This window comes from Mastomys coucha, unplaced genomic scaffold (genome assembly GCF_008632895.1).
Source record: "Mastomys coucha isolate ucsf_1 unplaced genomic scaffold, UCSF_Mcou_1 pScaffold9, whole genome shotgun sequence".
Taxonomy (NCBI): domain Eukaryota; kingdom Metazoa; phylum Chordata; class Mammalia; order Rodentia; family Muridae; genus Mastomys; species Mastomys coucha.
Genome location: NW_022196915.1, coordinates 48,982,730 through 48,999,895, shown reverse-complemented (window position 1 = coordinate 48,999,895; position 17,166 = coordinate 48,982,730). Strand labels below are relative to the sequence as shown.

Genomic DNA, 17,166 nt, shown 5'->3' with positions numbered 1-17,166 from the left:
TAAAGCACTTGATATGCCTCACTTCACTGGAAAGTCAAACATAGAAATCTACTGCTGATGGCTGGTACACTTATGAACTGTATAAGGACGCCGTACAAATGTCCAACGTGCAGTAAAGAAAAAAGGAGCTTCCAACGTTCACATCCACAAGAAAAACCAGTTAAGGTCTATTAAAGGAGAACAGGAAAAGAAGAGGAAGGGATGGGAGGGAAGAAAAGTAAGGGGAGGCAGAGAGGAGGGACTGTTCTGCAGGGGGAGGCGGAGAAGAGGGACTGTTCTGCAGGGGGAGGCGGAGAAGAGGGACTGTTCTGCAGGGGGAGGCGGAGAAGAGGGACTGTTCTGCAGGGGGAGGCAGAGAGGAGGACTGTTCTGCAGGGGGAGGCAGAGAGGAAGGACTGTTTTGCAGGGGGAGGCAGAGAGGGAGGGACTGTTCTGCAGGGGGAGGCAGAGAGGAGGGACTGTTCTGCATGTGACTAGTTTTTAGCTAATTCTGGAATAGTTCTAGATACTCCAGGAAAGAAAGGAATGTGGTGTTTCTGTTAGGCAGGTATTTAAGTCTGAATCACCACGGACTGCGCAGCTGCTGCAGGAGACTTGAACAGTGGATCAGAAAGACATACAAAGAACAAAGAACTTGACTCACACGTATGCTCCAGGAAGAGAAGGAGGCAGTGGTCCCTAGCCCAGTGTTCTCTGGTCTTCAGCTCTATAACTATATAACTATATAACTATAATTCAGATGTTAAGTTCCACACAACCCTTATAACTACATGTGCAGACAGCTGAAAACAAGCACTCATCTTATAAAAACAATCAGCTAACTCTTGGACACAAATAGGAAAGTCAGAAGCCAGAGACACGATGCTGTTTAACGTTTTTTTGGGGGGTGGGTGGGGCTGGGGCTGGTCCAGACAGAGTTTCTCTCTGTAACACTGTCTGTCCTCGAACTCACTCAGTAGACCAAGCTGGCCTCAAACTCACGAGATCCACCTGCCTCTGCCTCCTTAGTGCTAGGATTAAAGGTACGAGCTACCATGCCTAGCTGTGTTAAACTACAGTATATCACCCAGAATGGTGTGTCCTCCAACACTGGAATCTCTAGGACACGCAGAGTAGGTGGCAACAATCTAGGCCCACAGAGCCAAATCCAGCCAGCCCTGGGTTTTATGAAAGAGATTTTCTTGACACACAGCCTTGCTGTGTGCCACAGGGGTTGTGCTCTCACTAAGCACCAAAGCCGGGTGGTCTTACCACTCACTGTCTGCTTCGGTCTCACCACTGTCTAACACAGCAGTTCTCAACCTGAGGATCCAGACCCCTCTGGGGGTTGACCAACCCTTTAACAAGGGTTGCCTAAGACCATCAGAAAACACAGATATTTACATTACAATTTATAACCATAGCAGAATTACAGTTATGAAGCAGCAGTAAAAATAATTTTATGGTTGGGGGTCACCACACATGAGGGACTGTAAAAGGGTCACAACATTAGGAAGGTTGAGAGCCAGGCCCTAGACTAGCAATGATGACTTCCACCTTCCCAGTAAATGCTTCTAAAGCTGCCACCACCCTGGCCCAGCAACCAGGCGTGAGAAGGTCCTGAACATGCTGGCCAGAACAATGAACACTAGGGGGCGTCATTGACCACAGCACAGCATCCTCAAGGCACCCACTCCCTGCTGTTGTTTCAGACACTCAAGGGTGTGTTGCTGTTCCCATCTTGGAGGAGCTCCCAGGGATTTAAGATGTGGCCAGCTGTGAGGCAGGCACAGTTGTGACCAAGCGGACCTGACACCTGGCTTCTCTACTTGGATCAGGGAAATTAACACAAGCTGTGGGAGGAGTCAGGGTAGCAATTCTGAGAGTATCTGGAAAAAGGGAAGGTGTCCTAAAAAGATCAGGGAGATAAATGCTTGCCACGCTAATAAGAGAACTGGAGCTCTCCAGACCCCTCATAACAAAGTGGATATGGTGACGCATGCTTGTAATACTAGCAGCAATGGGGAGGGGGAGGGGGGACACAGAGATAAGCAGATCCCCTGGGTTTTGAGGGCCAGCCTGGCCTACTTGGTGAGCTCCAGGCCAATAAGACATCAACAACCAAGTAGGAAAACAAGGCGGATGGTACTTCCTGAAGGACTGCCCCCTGGCCTTCATGTGCATGTGTGTACATGTGCAAGAACTCCTGCATGTATGCATGAACACAAAGAATTCCTATTAACAGAGGACAATCATACATAATACTCATTTTAAACGCAGTGAAGAGCCCAGGTCTTCCTTTCTTCAAAGGATTCTTTATGTTAGAAAAATCATCTGTGCCCCTTTGTGCCAACGACAATTACATTTGGCAAAGTGACTTTCAAGCAGTCAGTGCAAGAAGATTTCAGCCAGCATGGTTGACAGACACTAATAATCCCAGACCTGGGATGCTGAGGCAGAAGGACTAAAATCAAGGCCAGCCTGAGCTACATAGAGAGACACTATCTCAAGGAGAAAATAATAATAATAATTAATAATAACAACATTATTATTATTAACATATGTAACTAGTACATTTGTTATTATATCTGTAATATATATATTTTTAAAGATTTATTTATTTTACATGTATGAGTACACTGTAGCTGTACAGATGGCTGTGAGCCATCATGTGGCTGCTGGGAATTGAACTCAGGATGGCTCTGCTCGCTCTGGCCTAATATACTGTAGCTGTCTTCAGACGCACCAGAAGAGGGCATCAGATCTCATTATGGGTGGTTGTGAGCCACCATGTGGTTTCTGGGATCCGAACTCAGGAGCTTCGGAAGAGCAGTCAGTGCTCTTACCGACTGAGCCATCTCTCCAGCCCCAAAGGGCCATTTAATTTTTTTTCTTTTTTGTTTTTTTACTTTTTTTTTTTTTTAACTTTTTTTTTTATCTCTGTATAGCCCTGGATTTCTTGGAACTCACTCTGTAGACCACGCTGGCCTCAAACTCAGAAATCCGCCTGCCTCTGCCTCCCAAGTGCTGGGATTAAAGGAATACGTTACCACTGCCCGGCTTGTAATATATTTTTAAAGACTTATTTTTATTTATGTATATGTGCATGTATGCAAAGGTGTGTGCCAAAAAGGGCATCAAATCCCCTTGAGTTGAAGTTATAGGTGGTTGTAAGCCACCTATCATGGGTGTTGGGAACTGAACTCTGGTTCTCTATATAAGGCGCAAGCACGTCAGCTCTCTAGCCTTGACATATGTATGCTAATAGAGGTACCTTGCTAAAAACAACTTGTTTTTCACCATCCAGGAAAAATATACAAATGAAGACAGTCATACAATCCAGAGTTCAAGTGATACCATGTCATGTAAGATAGATTCTGCACACTTTAAAATAGATAGAAAAGGCTGAAGTAATGGGTAAATGTAGTATTTTTCTAAATCCCTAAAGATATTGTAGTCCCAGTTTCTTACCTTTGATGGAGGGTTTGGCAACGGAGCTGGAGGTTCTGGAAGCCTAAGGAAGTTAAAAATAAGAATCGTGGTCATGGCTTCTCATAGACAACAGGGAAGCTGGGCGAAGGCGTAAAGTCTTATGTGGTGGAGAATTCTGACTTCCACACACTGTCCGGCTAGCCCCAGTGAAGAAGGCAGTTTCACTGAAGGAACCAATGGAGATGTTGAAGAGTAGACACAGGAACAGTGGGAGCCCATCTGTTGAAGTGAGTAACCTTGGTCTTGCCTCCATGACTGCATTTGGTAGCGGAGCATTGCTTCCTTCATAAATGACAATGCTTGTATTTATTTAAAAGTGAAAAGTATTTAACTGTTGGGAAAGCCACATGAACACCATCTTTTTTCTAAGAAAAGTTTACTTTGCACTGTCTTTCATCCAAAATATTTAACTCAACTCAGTGGAAAGAGAAGATCAATACAAGTAAGGGAAAGGAAACAAAGGCCTCTATGAAGACGTGGGAATCCAGGGGGACATCAAGCAGAAAGACACACTTTCTACACCTGTAACTAGTAAAGAAACCGGTTTCCCTGATCAGTTTTTGAAGTAGGTATGCTGGATAGTTTTTATTGTCAACTTGACACAACCTAGAGTCCCCTAGGAAGAGAGAACCTCAACCGAAGAACAGACTGACTGGCCTGTGGGCATCTGTGAGAAACTGTCTAGACTGATGAGGAAGGGCCCTGCCCACTTGAGGCCGCTCCATCCCCAGGGAGGCCCTAAGCTGGGTAAGAAGCTACATAAGCCAGCTAAGAAGCAGGGCTTCTGGCTGTCCTGGAACTCACTCTGTAGAGCAGGTTGGCCTCGAACTCAGAATGAATCTGCCTGCCTCTGCCTCCCAAGTGCTGGGATTAAAGGCATGTGCCACCACCACTGGCAAGAAGCAGGGCTTCTTACTGCCATGGTCTCTGCTCCAGGTTCCTGCTCAGGCTTCCCTTGAAGATGGACTGTAGGAAGAAATAACCCCTTCTTTCCCCAGGTTGGATGTGGTTAGTAATATATCACAGCAACAGAAAGCAAACCAGGACAGTGGGACCTATGCAGTTTGCTGTAGAGTAGCAACTATATTATTATCTACTACAGAGTAAAGGAGAAAAAGGATTTAGTCAGGATCAGGAAAAGCTATAAATCATTACATATAAAACTTCAATACCAACTATTAGTATCTTGAAAGTTAACAATAAAAGGAAAGTCCTATTAGTTTTTAGTTTTTTTGAGACAGGTTTCTCTGTATAGCCCTGGCTATCCTGGCACTCACTCTGTAGACCAGGCTGGCCTTGAACTCAGAAATCCACCTGCCTCTGCCTCCCAAATGCTGGGATTAAAGGCGTGTGCCACCATCACCCAGCTTAAAGATCTTTTTAAAGGAAGGCTAGAGATCACATCATCTGGAAGACAAGCCACGTGTACAGCCCTTCAGGGCACTGCTGTGAACTGAGCACTTGGGACTGTGAAGGTACTGGGTGAAGATCTTGTAACTGTAAATGAGACATACTACAGAACTTTTACATGCAACTTTTAAAACCATTGCTTTTCACTTCTCTTTCTCTTAAAATGACTACAAAGAACCAAAATAACTGTCATAGGGATACAATTTTAATGTTTTTTCTAAAACTGCACAAAATAATAATTTTAAGGCTAAACTTAAGTTGCTACATTAAGTTTCTACCAAATCAAATCATCCTCCTTAATGTCCATTAAAAACAATTTCCAGTTCACCCAGTATGAGGCAGCCCATGGATCATCAGCCCAGGTCATCACAACCTGCCATGCCGTGCCACAGAGAAACCTCCTGTCAGAAAGAAGCACAGAGGAGCTTGTGAATTAGGACTGAAGATGGACGACACTTACTTCAAGAACTTGGATAAATCATCACTTAGTTCTTTAGGGATGTAATCAGAGATCAGACCATGGGCATATCGAACATAATCTTCTGAAAGAAACAAGTTAGGGAGTGAAAGAAAAATAATTAGTAATAATTACAGTGGCTTGAGTGAAACCAATTCAAATTCAAATTTTTGTTCTATGTGGCTTTGGAATTCACTTAAACTTTAGATTCAGTTTCTGCACTGGAGGAACAGGAGCACTAAGACCTGCCCATTAGCAAGGGAGACATATAGTGGCTGAGAGGCAATATGGGATGCTGCCACAGATGGGATTGCACAGTGAATGGGACAAAATACTACTGACCATGTGAAAGACACTCAGGCCAGCTTTCTTAGTCAGAGTGCCGAATGTAAGCAAAATTGCAAGCCATCTGAAACTGCATAAACTATTTGCATCTCTTTTTAATGGCTTCTTTTTCACAAACTTGTTCTAATAAAGAAGAAAGCTTTATTAAACAGGAAAGAGTATGTTCCCATCAAAGAAATAAAACAAGTAAAATCATTTGCATGATTTCTATCTTCTAGGTATTTGCTTTGTAAGAATTTAAACATTTACACACCCCCTATACTCTCCCACAGCAATAGAACAGGAAAAACAATGAACTCAGCAGAATATAGAATCATTAACAATTCTAGTGTTCAGAACTAACCAAACTACAGCTCAGACATCAATGGAATACAGTCAAAAAGAATGCCAATCATGTATCAGTATGTATGGAATACGGGAGGAATGCTGTGTGCAACAAAGGATGGGAAAAGCCCATAGGCACATGTGTACAAAGCTGTGTGTAGGCCCACTCCAGCCTTTCTGGTAAAGGAGCCATGTGCATCAGTATTTCTTTAAAAATGACAGTCTGGTCTTTAATCAGAGAGTTCAGTTGATGAAAAACTGCAATCTTTCATCAGACTCTCCTTAAAATGTGCTGTGATTCTGGGTAGTAAGTACTCAGTGGGAACATGAAGTGCCAAACTACTGTCAGGAAGCCACAACATAGCTTACTTGCTGCTTCTAACACCGTGTTATTAGGTTGGAGTCTGCAGTATCCCATAGGCTCATGTTCTGGGCACTGTTTCTATAGTGGGTAGTATTGGTCTAAAGGCTGTGGAACCCATGGGAGGGGGGGCAGACATCAGTCAGTAGAGGAAGGCTTTGGTTCCGGCTTCACTCTCTTCCTGTCTGCTCCTGTGTGGCCCAAGTCCACAGGAGCAGTGCAAAGTGCATACGGCAGCTTCATGACAGAAGAGTGAGAACAGGCCAGCCAGGGCCTCTGCTGGGGGCGCCTGCTGCCAGAACTGCACTCAGCAAGACTAACCAGCCAGGAGAAGTCACCTACCTACCTCTCTGGGATCACGGTTTTCCACCTTTTGAAATTAGATCTATCTAAATATGTTCTAACGTCCTTCTTCCTATTTAAAAAGTACAATTTACTAATTGATTGATAGGTTTGATCTCTCCATCCATCAACCAACTGGACTCAGACTTCTGTCTGACTTGGCTCTCTTGACTCTTCTTAAAGATTCTAAGGACGCTGGCTCCTGGTGTACTGAGTCCAGCAAGCCTGCTACTGATTACTCCTAGCAACAGCTACGGCTACAAGCAAGGTGCTGGAAAACAGATGCCAAGCCACCTAAATGACAGCCTCTCGCAAGCACTGTTCCTTGTGCTGTTTTGTGTATTGACTTTATTAGTTTCCCACAGTGCCTGGGGACTCCTCCCAGGGTCTTGTGTGGAGGCAACACTTGACTAGTGAGCTACATCCCCAGCCCATGTTCTCATTTTGTTTATGGCTGATGTGAGAAATTGGGAGCTGTAACTTAGAACACGTAAATGCTGATTTAGATTTAAGGTCAGAAGAATTTTTATCCTACCACTGAAGACTGCGAACTGCATTCAGTAACTTTTTATTTAACTGCACATAGAAATACAAAGAGTTTCTACATTGGTATTAGTATAACTTAATAATCTATAAGAAAAGGTGTTTCTAATGAGATCTGTCCTTAAAATAAAAAGCAGGAGGGCTGAGGACGCCAGGCAATGGTGGAATCTGCCCAGGATGCTTGAGACTCTAGGTTCAGTTCAGGTGGATACAGGAAAGGAAGGGGAGGAAGGAAAGATAGAAATAGAAATGCAAAAGAAACATTCGCCAAGTGAATTAATTTTCACTGCTAAAACACAAAGAACCCTCCCAGGAGAACTGAGATACTGGGAAGGTAAAGAACCACCTTCCACTGGGGCCCTGAGGTAGAATGACCGTAAGGCCAAAGGCCAAGGATCAAAGGGCATGCTGTCTATCTGAGAGCCTCCCTCAGCAGCCCTGTGGCTTCACTGTTTGCCAGTTAGGAATTTGGCACAGCCTTACCTCTTACAACATACCTGGTATACCTGTCACATTAGAAACACTTTGAAAGGGTTAGCAAGAGTGTCTAGCGACACAATCACCATTAGTATAAAACACTATTCACCAAACAAATGATTCAAGATTTTGTTTAGTCATAGTTAGGCCATGAGTAGTGCGCTAAGGCTGGAAACAGTCAGTGTCTGAGATCAGAGGAACACCTACCCACATCTGTACCACATGGGAGAACAGGAAGTTCCTGCAGTTTGAAACCCTCAGAGAGCAGACAGAGGTTAACTTGGTGGCAACCTATTGCTTACCTTCCTTGTCTCTGGAAACCTGAACACCAGAGAAATATGCAGATGACTGTACCCGGGCTCCTACGTTGACATTATTGGCTTTCAATGCTGCCACGGTTTGGTGGACCTAGGAGGTAAACATGGGGATATACTTTCAACTTAGCTTTCTAACACCATGGCTTTTCAGATGGCTCTGGTCCATCTGATGTCCAGGAAATAGTTAAGCACGAGAACTATCTTTGCCAGCTATGGTAGTTTAAATAAGAATGACCCATAGGCTTATATGTCACCTAGGACTGAAACTCTTAGAAAGAATTAGAGAGATTAGGAGGCATGGCCTTGTTGGAGCAGGTATAGTCTTGCTGAGGAAGTAAGGTTTCAAAAGCCCATGTGGGGCCCAGGCTCTGCTGCTCTCTGTCTATGGATCAGGGTGTGGCTCTCAGCTACTGTTCCAGTACCATGTTCACCACCATGATGAGAATGGACTACACCTCTGAAACACTAAGCCAGCCCCAATTAAATAAATTCTTTTATAAGAGTTGCCTTGTTAGTGGTGCCTCTTCACAGCAAGAGGACAGTGACTAAGATACCAGTTGTCAGAAGATGAGATGGCTGCACAGTTAAAGAAGGAAGCCGAGTGCTAAAAGATCTCAGCATTAGGGCTTTCTGAGACCTACACAACCTGGTGGGAGTCACTGTGAGAATGGAGAGAAACGACTCTAGAGTTAACCTGCCCCACCCCAGTTATGTGAGCAACATCTAACAAGAGCACTCAGGCACTCAGGGGCAGGCCCACACAATCAAGAGAACCAGGTTCCGCTCAACCTTGGCTCTCAATAGGCATTTTTTTCTGTATGTTCAAGGTGGTCCTGGATCTGGTCTGATTGTTAGTTTGCGAGGCCACACACCTTCTTCTCCAGCCACTTCAATGTCTTCTCTGAGCTGTACTTATAGTACTTCTTGCTGTTCACTTCTGCATTGAATTAAGAGAAAAGTAAGAACCTCAGTGTAATACATTAAACTAACACAACCCATAAACATAACACAAAATGCGTACATAAATCAGTAACTTAAAGACATCTCATAGCAGTGTGTATTATTCAAAAACTCAAGCTATAAACCTGAGAATATACTTGAGATAGTTTAAAAAAAAAATTCCAAGCAGAGTTGGCTGCCTCCGAAATCAACCTCCTCAACTCATACAAATGACCTAGAAGAAAATGATTTTTAAAAGGCAGCCAACTAACATGCCAAGCAATCTTATTTTTTTACGGACAACAACTCACTTCAATATTCTCAATAAAACACATCCTTTTTCAATAAGAATGGAAATCCCAAGGTTTGGGTTGGGAATCAAAGTAAGACAGGTAGCTGGGAAATTCACTGTACACATTCAAAGGGCATAAAAATCTTAGTATCTACTGAGTGCTTTCCTGGTGGGACATATCTGCCTCTTGATGTATTACCAATATAATCAGGGGGATTTAGATTCATGGTGACCTCAGTGTGGTCCTTGACAGGGATGACAATTCCACCTCTTATAAATGATACTTCCTTTCTTCACAGCGCACCTGGCTTTATACTCTGAGTCATTAAACAGGACCTCCCGTGTGACACATTTTATTTTGAGGCTCTCTTCTTCCTCCCACCAGGCCTTCTCTACAGCCATGCAGGAGTCATGTTTATGACTACTGGAAAGCTTATGGCCAGTGCAGATCCCATGGGGAGCCACACAGAATGAGCTCTGCTCTCCTGCTCTGGGCCTTAGGAAATGGAAACTGCTTTTCTAGGGTAGTTTACTGAAGTCTATTAAATGATCCTGAGCCTCATGTCATGTGTCTTCTCCCCTGTGTGGCACGTGGCTGACGACATGAAGGATTGGATAAAGCAGGAAAGGGATCTCTGAGCATGTTCCTGGAAGCACAACAAAGAAGGGCATTCTACCACAGTCTAAGAACTCTTGCTTCTCTAGGGCCAGGGCTGCCTGGCCACATGGCCCACGGAAGTACAAGGCTATTAGCCTGGACTCCTCAGAGGCCATCTCTCACCTTGTACACAAGTGAACACTGAACACTCAGTCACTCAATGAAGGCATACAGTTCAGTGACTTGTTTGAAGCTCCACTCACACCCTAAGAGACTTTCTAGAAACCCTCAGTGCTGAAGTCTATTGTGAAAGATTCACCTCTGCTGATTACTTCTTTTGTTCTGATCTCCAATATCCTAGAAGAACCCCCCCACCACCACCACACACACACACACACACACTTCCTGAGTCCCTTCAGGTAGGCTCCCATCTTGGGTAGAGTCAGACTGAACTGCCTGTCGGGGTTTATGTACATCCAGATCCCATCATCACCTTGGAACCATCACTCTCAGAGCCTCCTTCCTCCAGTGTAAAGGAGGCAGAGATTCCTGAAGGGACTGCTGGGAGCACAATGGGAGACAGCACACACAAATCAGCGTACAGCACCTGCCACAAACTAAATTGAAAAACAAAAAGACAATGGCATTTGTAAACAGCAGCAGTAGGAGCTGGCAAGCTCTTTACATATATTTCTTCCGTGATGTAAATACCTGCTAGGCGGGGTATCTGATACATGACAACCCAAAGGATCAAGGAGACCCAAGGGTTGAGAACCACTGTGCTAGCGCTTCATAGAAATGGGTCATGCAGAGTGTGCTCAACAGTTTCTGAGAGATGTAGCCATGCTGCTCTCTGCAGCAGTTCCTTCCTTAGTGTAGAGTTATGGTCCTGGCTATGGAGACTACATTTGTTGACCCATCAGAAAGAGCCACTGATTTGTTCTACATTTGGGCTATTTTGGGATGGTTGCTATTTAAAACAAAACAAAACAACAGAAAGGCCACACCCTCGCTCAAATTTTGGCAGTGACACACACTTTAATATGCCTAGAAAAAAAGAATTAGGAGTAGAACTACTGAGTCATATAAAGCTGTCTTAAAAAAATATTTACTAGATGAAATACAAGATACACTTTTTTATGCTGGTGGTTCTTTCTGTGTCTTAAGAAATACTGGAGTTCTTCAGGATCATACAGATTATTGTCCTTTTTCTTCTAAAAATTAAATCATTTTTACTTCTGCATTTAATTCAACAGGATGCTCTGAGTTTCCTTTTCTACCAATGTCCACTATTTTCATGTGGATATATGGTTCAAAAGCCCCTCTCTCACTGAACTTCACCACATACACACACACACACACACACACACACACACTCCTTGCTTACTCTAAGTCCTACTGTTTTGTGGGTCTCTTGGGGTTGGTACACACACAATACTGTCTACAAAGAAAGTTATTTTCACAGTGATTCTTCAATCGCCTACCTTCTCTTTTCCTCATATTACTACTGAACCTTCTGAGACTTCTGCCAAGATGAAATCCTTATCCAAACTGGTCTAAAGGAGAATGTGTTTGGTCTTTTACCAGGATGATAAAAGGAGTCTATCACAGACATCTTCATCAGAGTGAGACAGTTCACTTCAAATGTATTTCATGACTGCATTTGCCAATTGCCTTTTCTGTATTTACTCACATGATCGTACTTTTTCTTTTATAATATACAAGTTTGTGAATTATCCAAACTTTCTAATGTACAACAAATTTTGTATTCCTGATTTAATTTTCATTAATATTCTGTAAGGCTTTTTCAGTCTGTGGTGGCCAAAGACATTAGCCTAATTTTCTCTTTATAACAACTTTGATTTTGGTATTGAGGCCATTTCTGATCTCATAAAATTTTAGTTTCACAGATTTTCTTCCTCATCTACTTGTTGAAAATGTCTGAGGAAATCATCTTGTTCTGAGTATTATTTCTTCTAAAGTAAAATACAATTTACCATAAAAGCAACTAGTCTATCTAGAAGGTTTTTTTAATAGCTCTTTTTTAAAGATTTATTTATTATTATTATAAATGAGTACACTGTAGCTGTCTTCAGATATACCAGAAGAGGGCATAAGATTTCATTATGGGTGATTGTGAGCCACCATGTGGTTGCTGGGATTTGAACTCATGACCTACCTTTGGAAGAGCAGTTGGTGCTCTTACCCACTGAGCCATCTCACCAGCCCCCTAGAAGGTTTTTTTATCATAAATTTTGAGGTTAAACTCCTGTGGTGGGTTATCCAACCCCAAGACATTGGTCTATAACACATATACATATGAGTAATACCAAATGCTTAAACTGGTTATATTCATTAGGCATACATGTATGTGCATATATATAAAGAAGATGTCATGAATTTGAGAGGAAATGGCGGACACAGAAGTAGGAGGAGAGTGTTGGGTGAAAATGATATAAATACAGTACTCATATATAAAAATCTAAAAACAAAAACAAAAACAAAAAAAACAAAAAAGAAGGAAGAAAAAACAAAAAAACAAAAACAGTGGGCTGGAGAGATGGCTCAGTGGTTAAGAGCACTGACTGCTCTTCCAAAGGTCCTGAGTTCAAATCCCAGCAACCACATGGTGGCTCACAACACACATAATGAGATCTGACACCCTCTTCTGGTGTGTCTGAAGACAGCTACAGTGTACTTATAAATAATAAATAAATCTTTAAAGAAAAATCAACAACACATGTATGTACATCCTAAACTTAGTACTCGTGAAATCATCGAGCTAGACAATACTTGTATATGGTAGAAAGGTTTAGACCGGTCTGAAGCATCTGGAAAGATTGAGTTTACAAAATAAAGATGAAAAAAGTAATTTTACAGTTAAGTAACACATTCAGTAACTGGATAATCAATATACAAACCTGAATTCCCCCAACGATTTACTGAACAAATTGCCTAGAGTACATTTTCATTTCTATTTTCTCAAGGTTTCTCATAACCAAGAAGCTCTCAGGCCCTTCCCCCGCCTCCTGGGTTAGAATCTTGGCAATTGCATGGCCAGTTTCCAGTATCTGCCTGTTAATTCCATGCCCAGCATAGGGCAGCTCTGGCTCATTTTATAAAAAGTGTCTCAGACAAAGCTGAGTTCATGACCCTATTAGTCCTTCCCCATGTCTTCTCTAAAAATTGTGAGCCTCTTTGCCCAGAAACATGTTCTGAGACCTCGAGTCAGTAACTAGAACATCCCCACTGATAGTGTAGTCAGGGCGCAGGCCACTTGTACAGGGACTGTGGCTGAGCTCATCCACGGGAGAAAGCAACACAGAAGATTCTTACATACCGACTAGACTCAACCTGATGTTTAACACCACAGACACTGTAACCTGCATCTAGGGCTAGTACTTACATAGATGGGGGAATCTGAGTAAATAAATACCAGAGAATAGAACCAAACGCTATTTATCATAGAGGACTCCAAATTTAAATAAGCAGCCAGTATTTAACACAATTACTGAGGATGACATGGTACAATGCCTAAAAAAGCTCTCTCTCTCTCTCTCTCTCTCTCTCTCTCTCTCTCTCTCTTCCCTCCCCTCTCCCTGTCTCTCTCTCCTTCGCTCTCTCTCTCTCTCTCTCTTTCTCTCTCTCTCTCTCTCTTCCCTCCCCTCTCCCTCTCTGTCTCTCTCTCCCTCTCTCTATCTCTGTCTCTGTCTCTCTCTGTCTCCTCCTATCTCTCTCTTTTTGCTACATAAAAGACAATAATTAGGAAAGGATATACCACCCAAAGATTCTAGTAGAGTATCTGGAGAACTACATGGCTGCAGGAAGGAGAGCAAGAACCATTATTACTTTAGCATTCAAAAATGGTTATGTGAGGCTTTATTTATGTCTCCCACAAAAAGAGAGCTGTCCACCCCAAATATAGCATCATGGAGGGTCTGTAATGAGCTGATTCTGACAGTCTTGGTACCATATCCCTCTCAGAGCCAAAATGGATCCTAAATGTGGCCACACAGGAATTAGCAGACCTCTCGGATGTAAGTAACAGCTAGTGCTGCCCGTAAGCTTATGCTTCTTGGAGTTATCATTCTCTTGCTCGCAGAGGAACTGCCACAGTGCCCAGACCATCTGCAACCCTAAACTGCCAACTGGCATGTTCTGTCTGGTGCCCACACTTTTTTTTGTCTTAGCTCTGAAACTATTAGGGTGGTTTTGGAGATACTGACACCAAGTTTGCATAGCACTTCTAATTCATCAAGACATTCAAATGAAAATGAAAACAAGATACACCAGAAAGTGTGTGACCCAATAAAAGCAGCTAGAGGGAAGTTTATAGCTAAAAATGCCTACATTACAACCAACCTACAAACAAACAACTCCACCCAGACCTCAAATATATAATTTAATGGGGTACCTCCTGTTTTTAAAAAGAACAAGCCAAACTGAAAATCATTAGACAGAAAGAACGAATAAAGACCAGGGCAGAAATTAGTTAAATACAATTAAAAGAACTATATAAAGGATCAAGGAAATAAAAATTGACCTGAAAAGATAAGATTGACAGAGACTTAGTCAAACTAACTACAAGAAAGAGAAAGAAGACCCAAAGTAATAAAATTAGAGGAGAAAAGAGACATGACAATATACACCAAGAAAATTCAAAAGATGGTCATTTGGAAAACCTATATTCTAGTACATTGGAAAATCCTAAAGAAATAGATAAAGTTTTAGATCTGTAGGACTTACCAAAATCAAACCAAGACAATATACACAACTTAACAGATCTATAAGTAAAAAATTAATTTATAAGCAAAAGACTGCAGCAGTAATAAAATGTCTCCCAACTGAAGCCCGATCCAGGTGATCAGGTGCCAAATTCTCATGCAGTGCCAAAGAAGTAGCTTCAATGTTTCTCAAATTACTGCATAAGACTGAAAGAAGGGACAGTGCCAAAGTCATTTCATGAAGCCAGCACCTGACCCCAAACTGAACAGGGAATATAACAACAAAAAGAACATTACCAGACAGCAATGAGCATGGGCCTAACAATTCTTAATGAAACACTTGTGAACCAAATCAGCAGCATAGTAAAGACATCGTTTTCTTCATGACCAAGTGAGCTTCAGTCCACATATAAGCTTTATTAAACATATGCAAATCAGTGAGTCTAATACCAACCAACGGATAAACAGACTCAAGAAGAGAAACCACATGATTGTCTACAGACACAGAAATGGCCTCTGACAAAGCCAACATCTTTTTATGAAGAATAAATAAGAGTCTAGAGAAGGAATATATTTCAGTACAGCAAAGGTCATGCATGGAAGATGACAGCCAGTATTACACTAAATGGGGTAACCTCAAATATTTCCTCTAAAACTGGGAATGAGGTAAGGGTATCCACTCTCTCCATTCTTACTCAATACAATGCTTGAAGTCTCGAAGTGCATGAGACACTTGAATGGAAATGTCTTTATGAAGCCCATCATTATATGCACCATCATGTACATCGTTCATTTCCTACTTTCAGAACACCTGTGACTAGCACCTATAACTATCTCCCCAGCCTGCTCCTCTGGTCCACATTCTGTCTCCTGGATGCTACTGGTGTATGTCTCCTGGGCTAGGCTGAGGCTCAAGCCCAGAGTCATTCTTGACTCTCACCCTCATGCAAACACTACTACATCACCAGATGCAGATGGTTCTATACCAAAACAGCTGCTCCCCTTTAGCTCCACCCCCAAGCTCAGGCTCCCCTGCTCTTCCAAGTCAACATAGGCTAACTACCTTAGCTTCTGCAGAATATCCTCCATCCCTTAACTCGCCCTATTGAAAACCTCACAGGTCCGAATGACCACAACCTGATTTCAAAGGCTTGTACACCATACCTTTTTCCTCTGTCACATGCCGAAGTGACTTTTCTAGTTCAGGAAATCTCAGCAGCAGGGTGCAATCTGGAAATGCGTCATCCACTACGACCTGATCCAAGGGCTGATACTTCCCCTGAAAGGAACATCTAAGTCAATCAGGTGACCAACAGTCCAGTCACAGAGCTTCCACACAAAAAGAAGAGGAAAAAACAGGATCATTACACAGAAAATCTTTATATTAGACCCTGAGCTCCTCATTCCACTGAAGGAGCCCCTAAACTGGGAGAGGCTCAAGGGCCAAGCCTGAGCGTGTCTTGTGAGGAGGGGCTTCTAAACGGCAAGCTGGCTCCCTTGAGAGTAGAGTCCCTCTGTGACAAAGAAAATCCCAGGAAAACACAGAGAGAAACAGGATAGAAAAGATGGTGTGAATCATGAGGATGGTCCAGCTACACCACATAAAAACAAGCAAGCTGAGGACTCAAAGCACAAGTTCCAACTGTCACACAGGCCTAGAATGAGCCCAGACCAGAGCCAGAATATACATCTGCTTCCCTGTCTTCACTCCGGGGCAGATGAAGAAAAAAAAAAACCCTCTATTCCAAAAAGAAAAACTCCCAAAGTGAATCCATTCCTCTGAGAGCCATCGGATGAGGCTTCCAAATTAGACAGAAATAAAGAAAAAGGCAGCTGAGATGTAAGTAAAAAGAAGATGCAGGCAGGCTAAGACAGGCCAGACAGACTAGCTGATACAGCCTGGCTGTTAGAAGTTAGCCGTGAAGACATTCTCAGGTGCAGTTTCTCTTAAGATTGCTAATGGCAGGGGAAAGCATAGCTGATGAAGACAGTCTGATTAGGGAGCCAGGCTTAGGAGTGGATACACCGTCTGTCCAGGTTCCACCCTGCCTCTCTGCTTCTGAGACCAAACTTCTAGAGACAGACAGTGTGACTGATCGATTTTCTCTGGTTTTCAAGGTGAATCCTCTCATTTCTTTCACAGTACACGTGATAACTTGTTACATTTTTCCATTAGGCTAAAAGGCCAAAAATGTCTGACTGAAATGCCCTTCCATCTAACCCAGGCTCCCCAGTGTTACATTCTTTAGGTTCCTACTTGAAAGCTTTGTTTCCCAACTCTGAGATTCCACCTCACACCAGTCAGATTGGCTAGGATAAAAGACTCAGGGGACAGCAGATGCTGGAGAGGTTGTGGAGAAAGAGCAACATTACTTCATTGCTGGTGGGATTATAAACTGGTACAACCACTCTGGAAATCAGTTTGGCAGTTCCTCCAGAAATTGGACATAGCTCTACCGGAGGACCCAGCTATACCACTCCTGGGCATATATCCAAAGGATGCTCCAACATGTAATAAGGACACATGCTCCACGATGTTCATAGCAGCCTTATTTATAACAGCCAG

The 17,166-nt window shown here is 42.8% G+C and overlaps 1 protein-coding gene across 3 annotated transcripts in view; it reads right to left on the bottom strand.

Annotated features, from left to right (window-relative positions):
- Rnaseh2b (ribonuclease H2 subunit B) overlaps positions 1-17,166 on the bottom strand; it is a 51,921-nt gene that overhangs the window by 10,118 nt on the left and 24,637 nt on the right. For 2 of the 3 annotated variants that reach the window (XM_031361599.1, XM_031361597.1), the window contains exons 5-9: positions 15,765-15,879; positions 8,920-8,984; positions 8,033-8,138; positions 5,342-5,423; positions 3,451-3,493 (exon numbers count right to left, since the gene is read on the bottom strand). In XM_031361599.1, coding sequence (XP_031217459.1) covers positions 3,451-3,493; positions 5,342-5,423; positions 8,033-8,138; positions 8,920-8,984; positions 15,765-15,879 — 411 coding nt within the window. The remainder of the gene's footprint in view (positions 1-3,450; positions 3,494-5,341; positions 5,424-8,032; positions 8,139-8,919; positions 8,985-15,764; positions 15,880-17,166) is intronic. The other variant, XM_031361598.1, reaches the window with a different exon arrangement.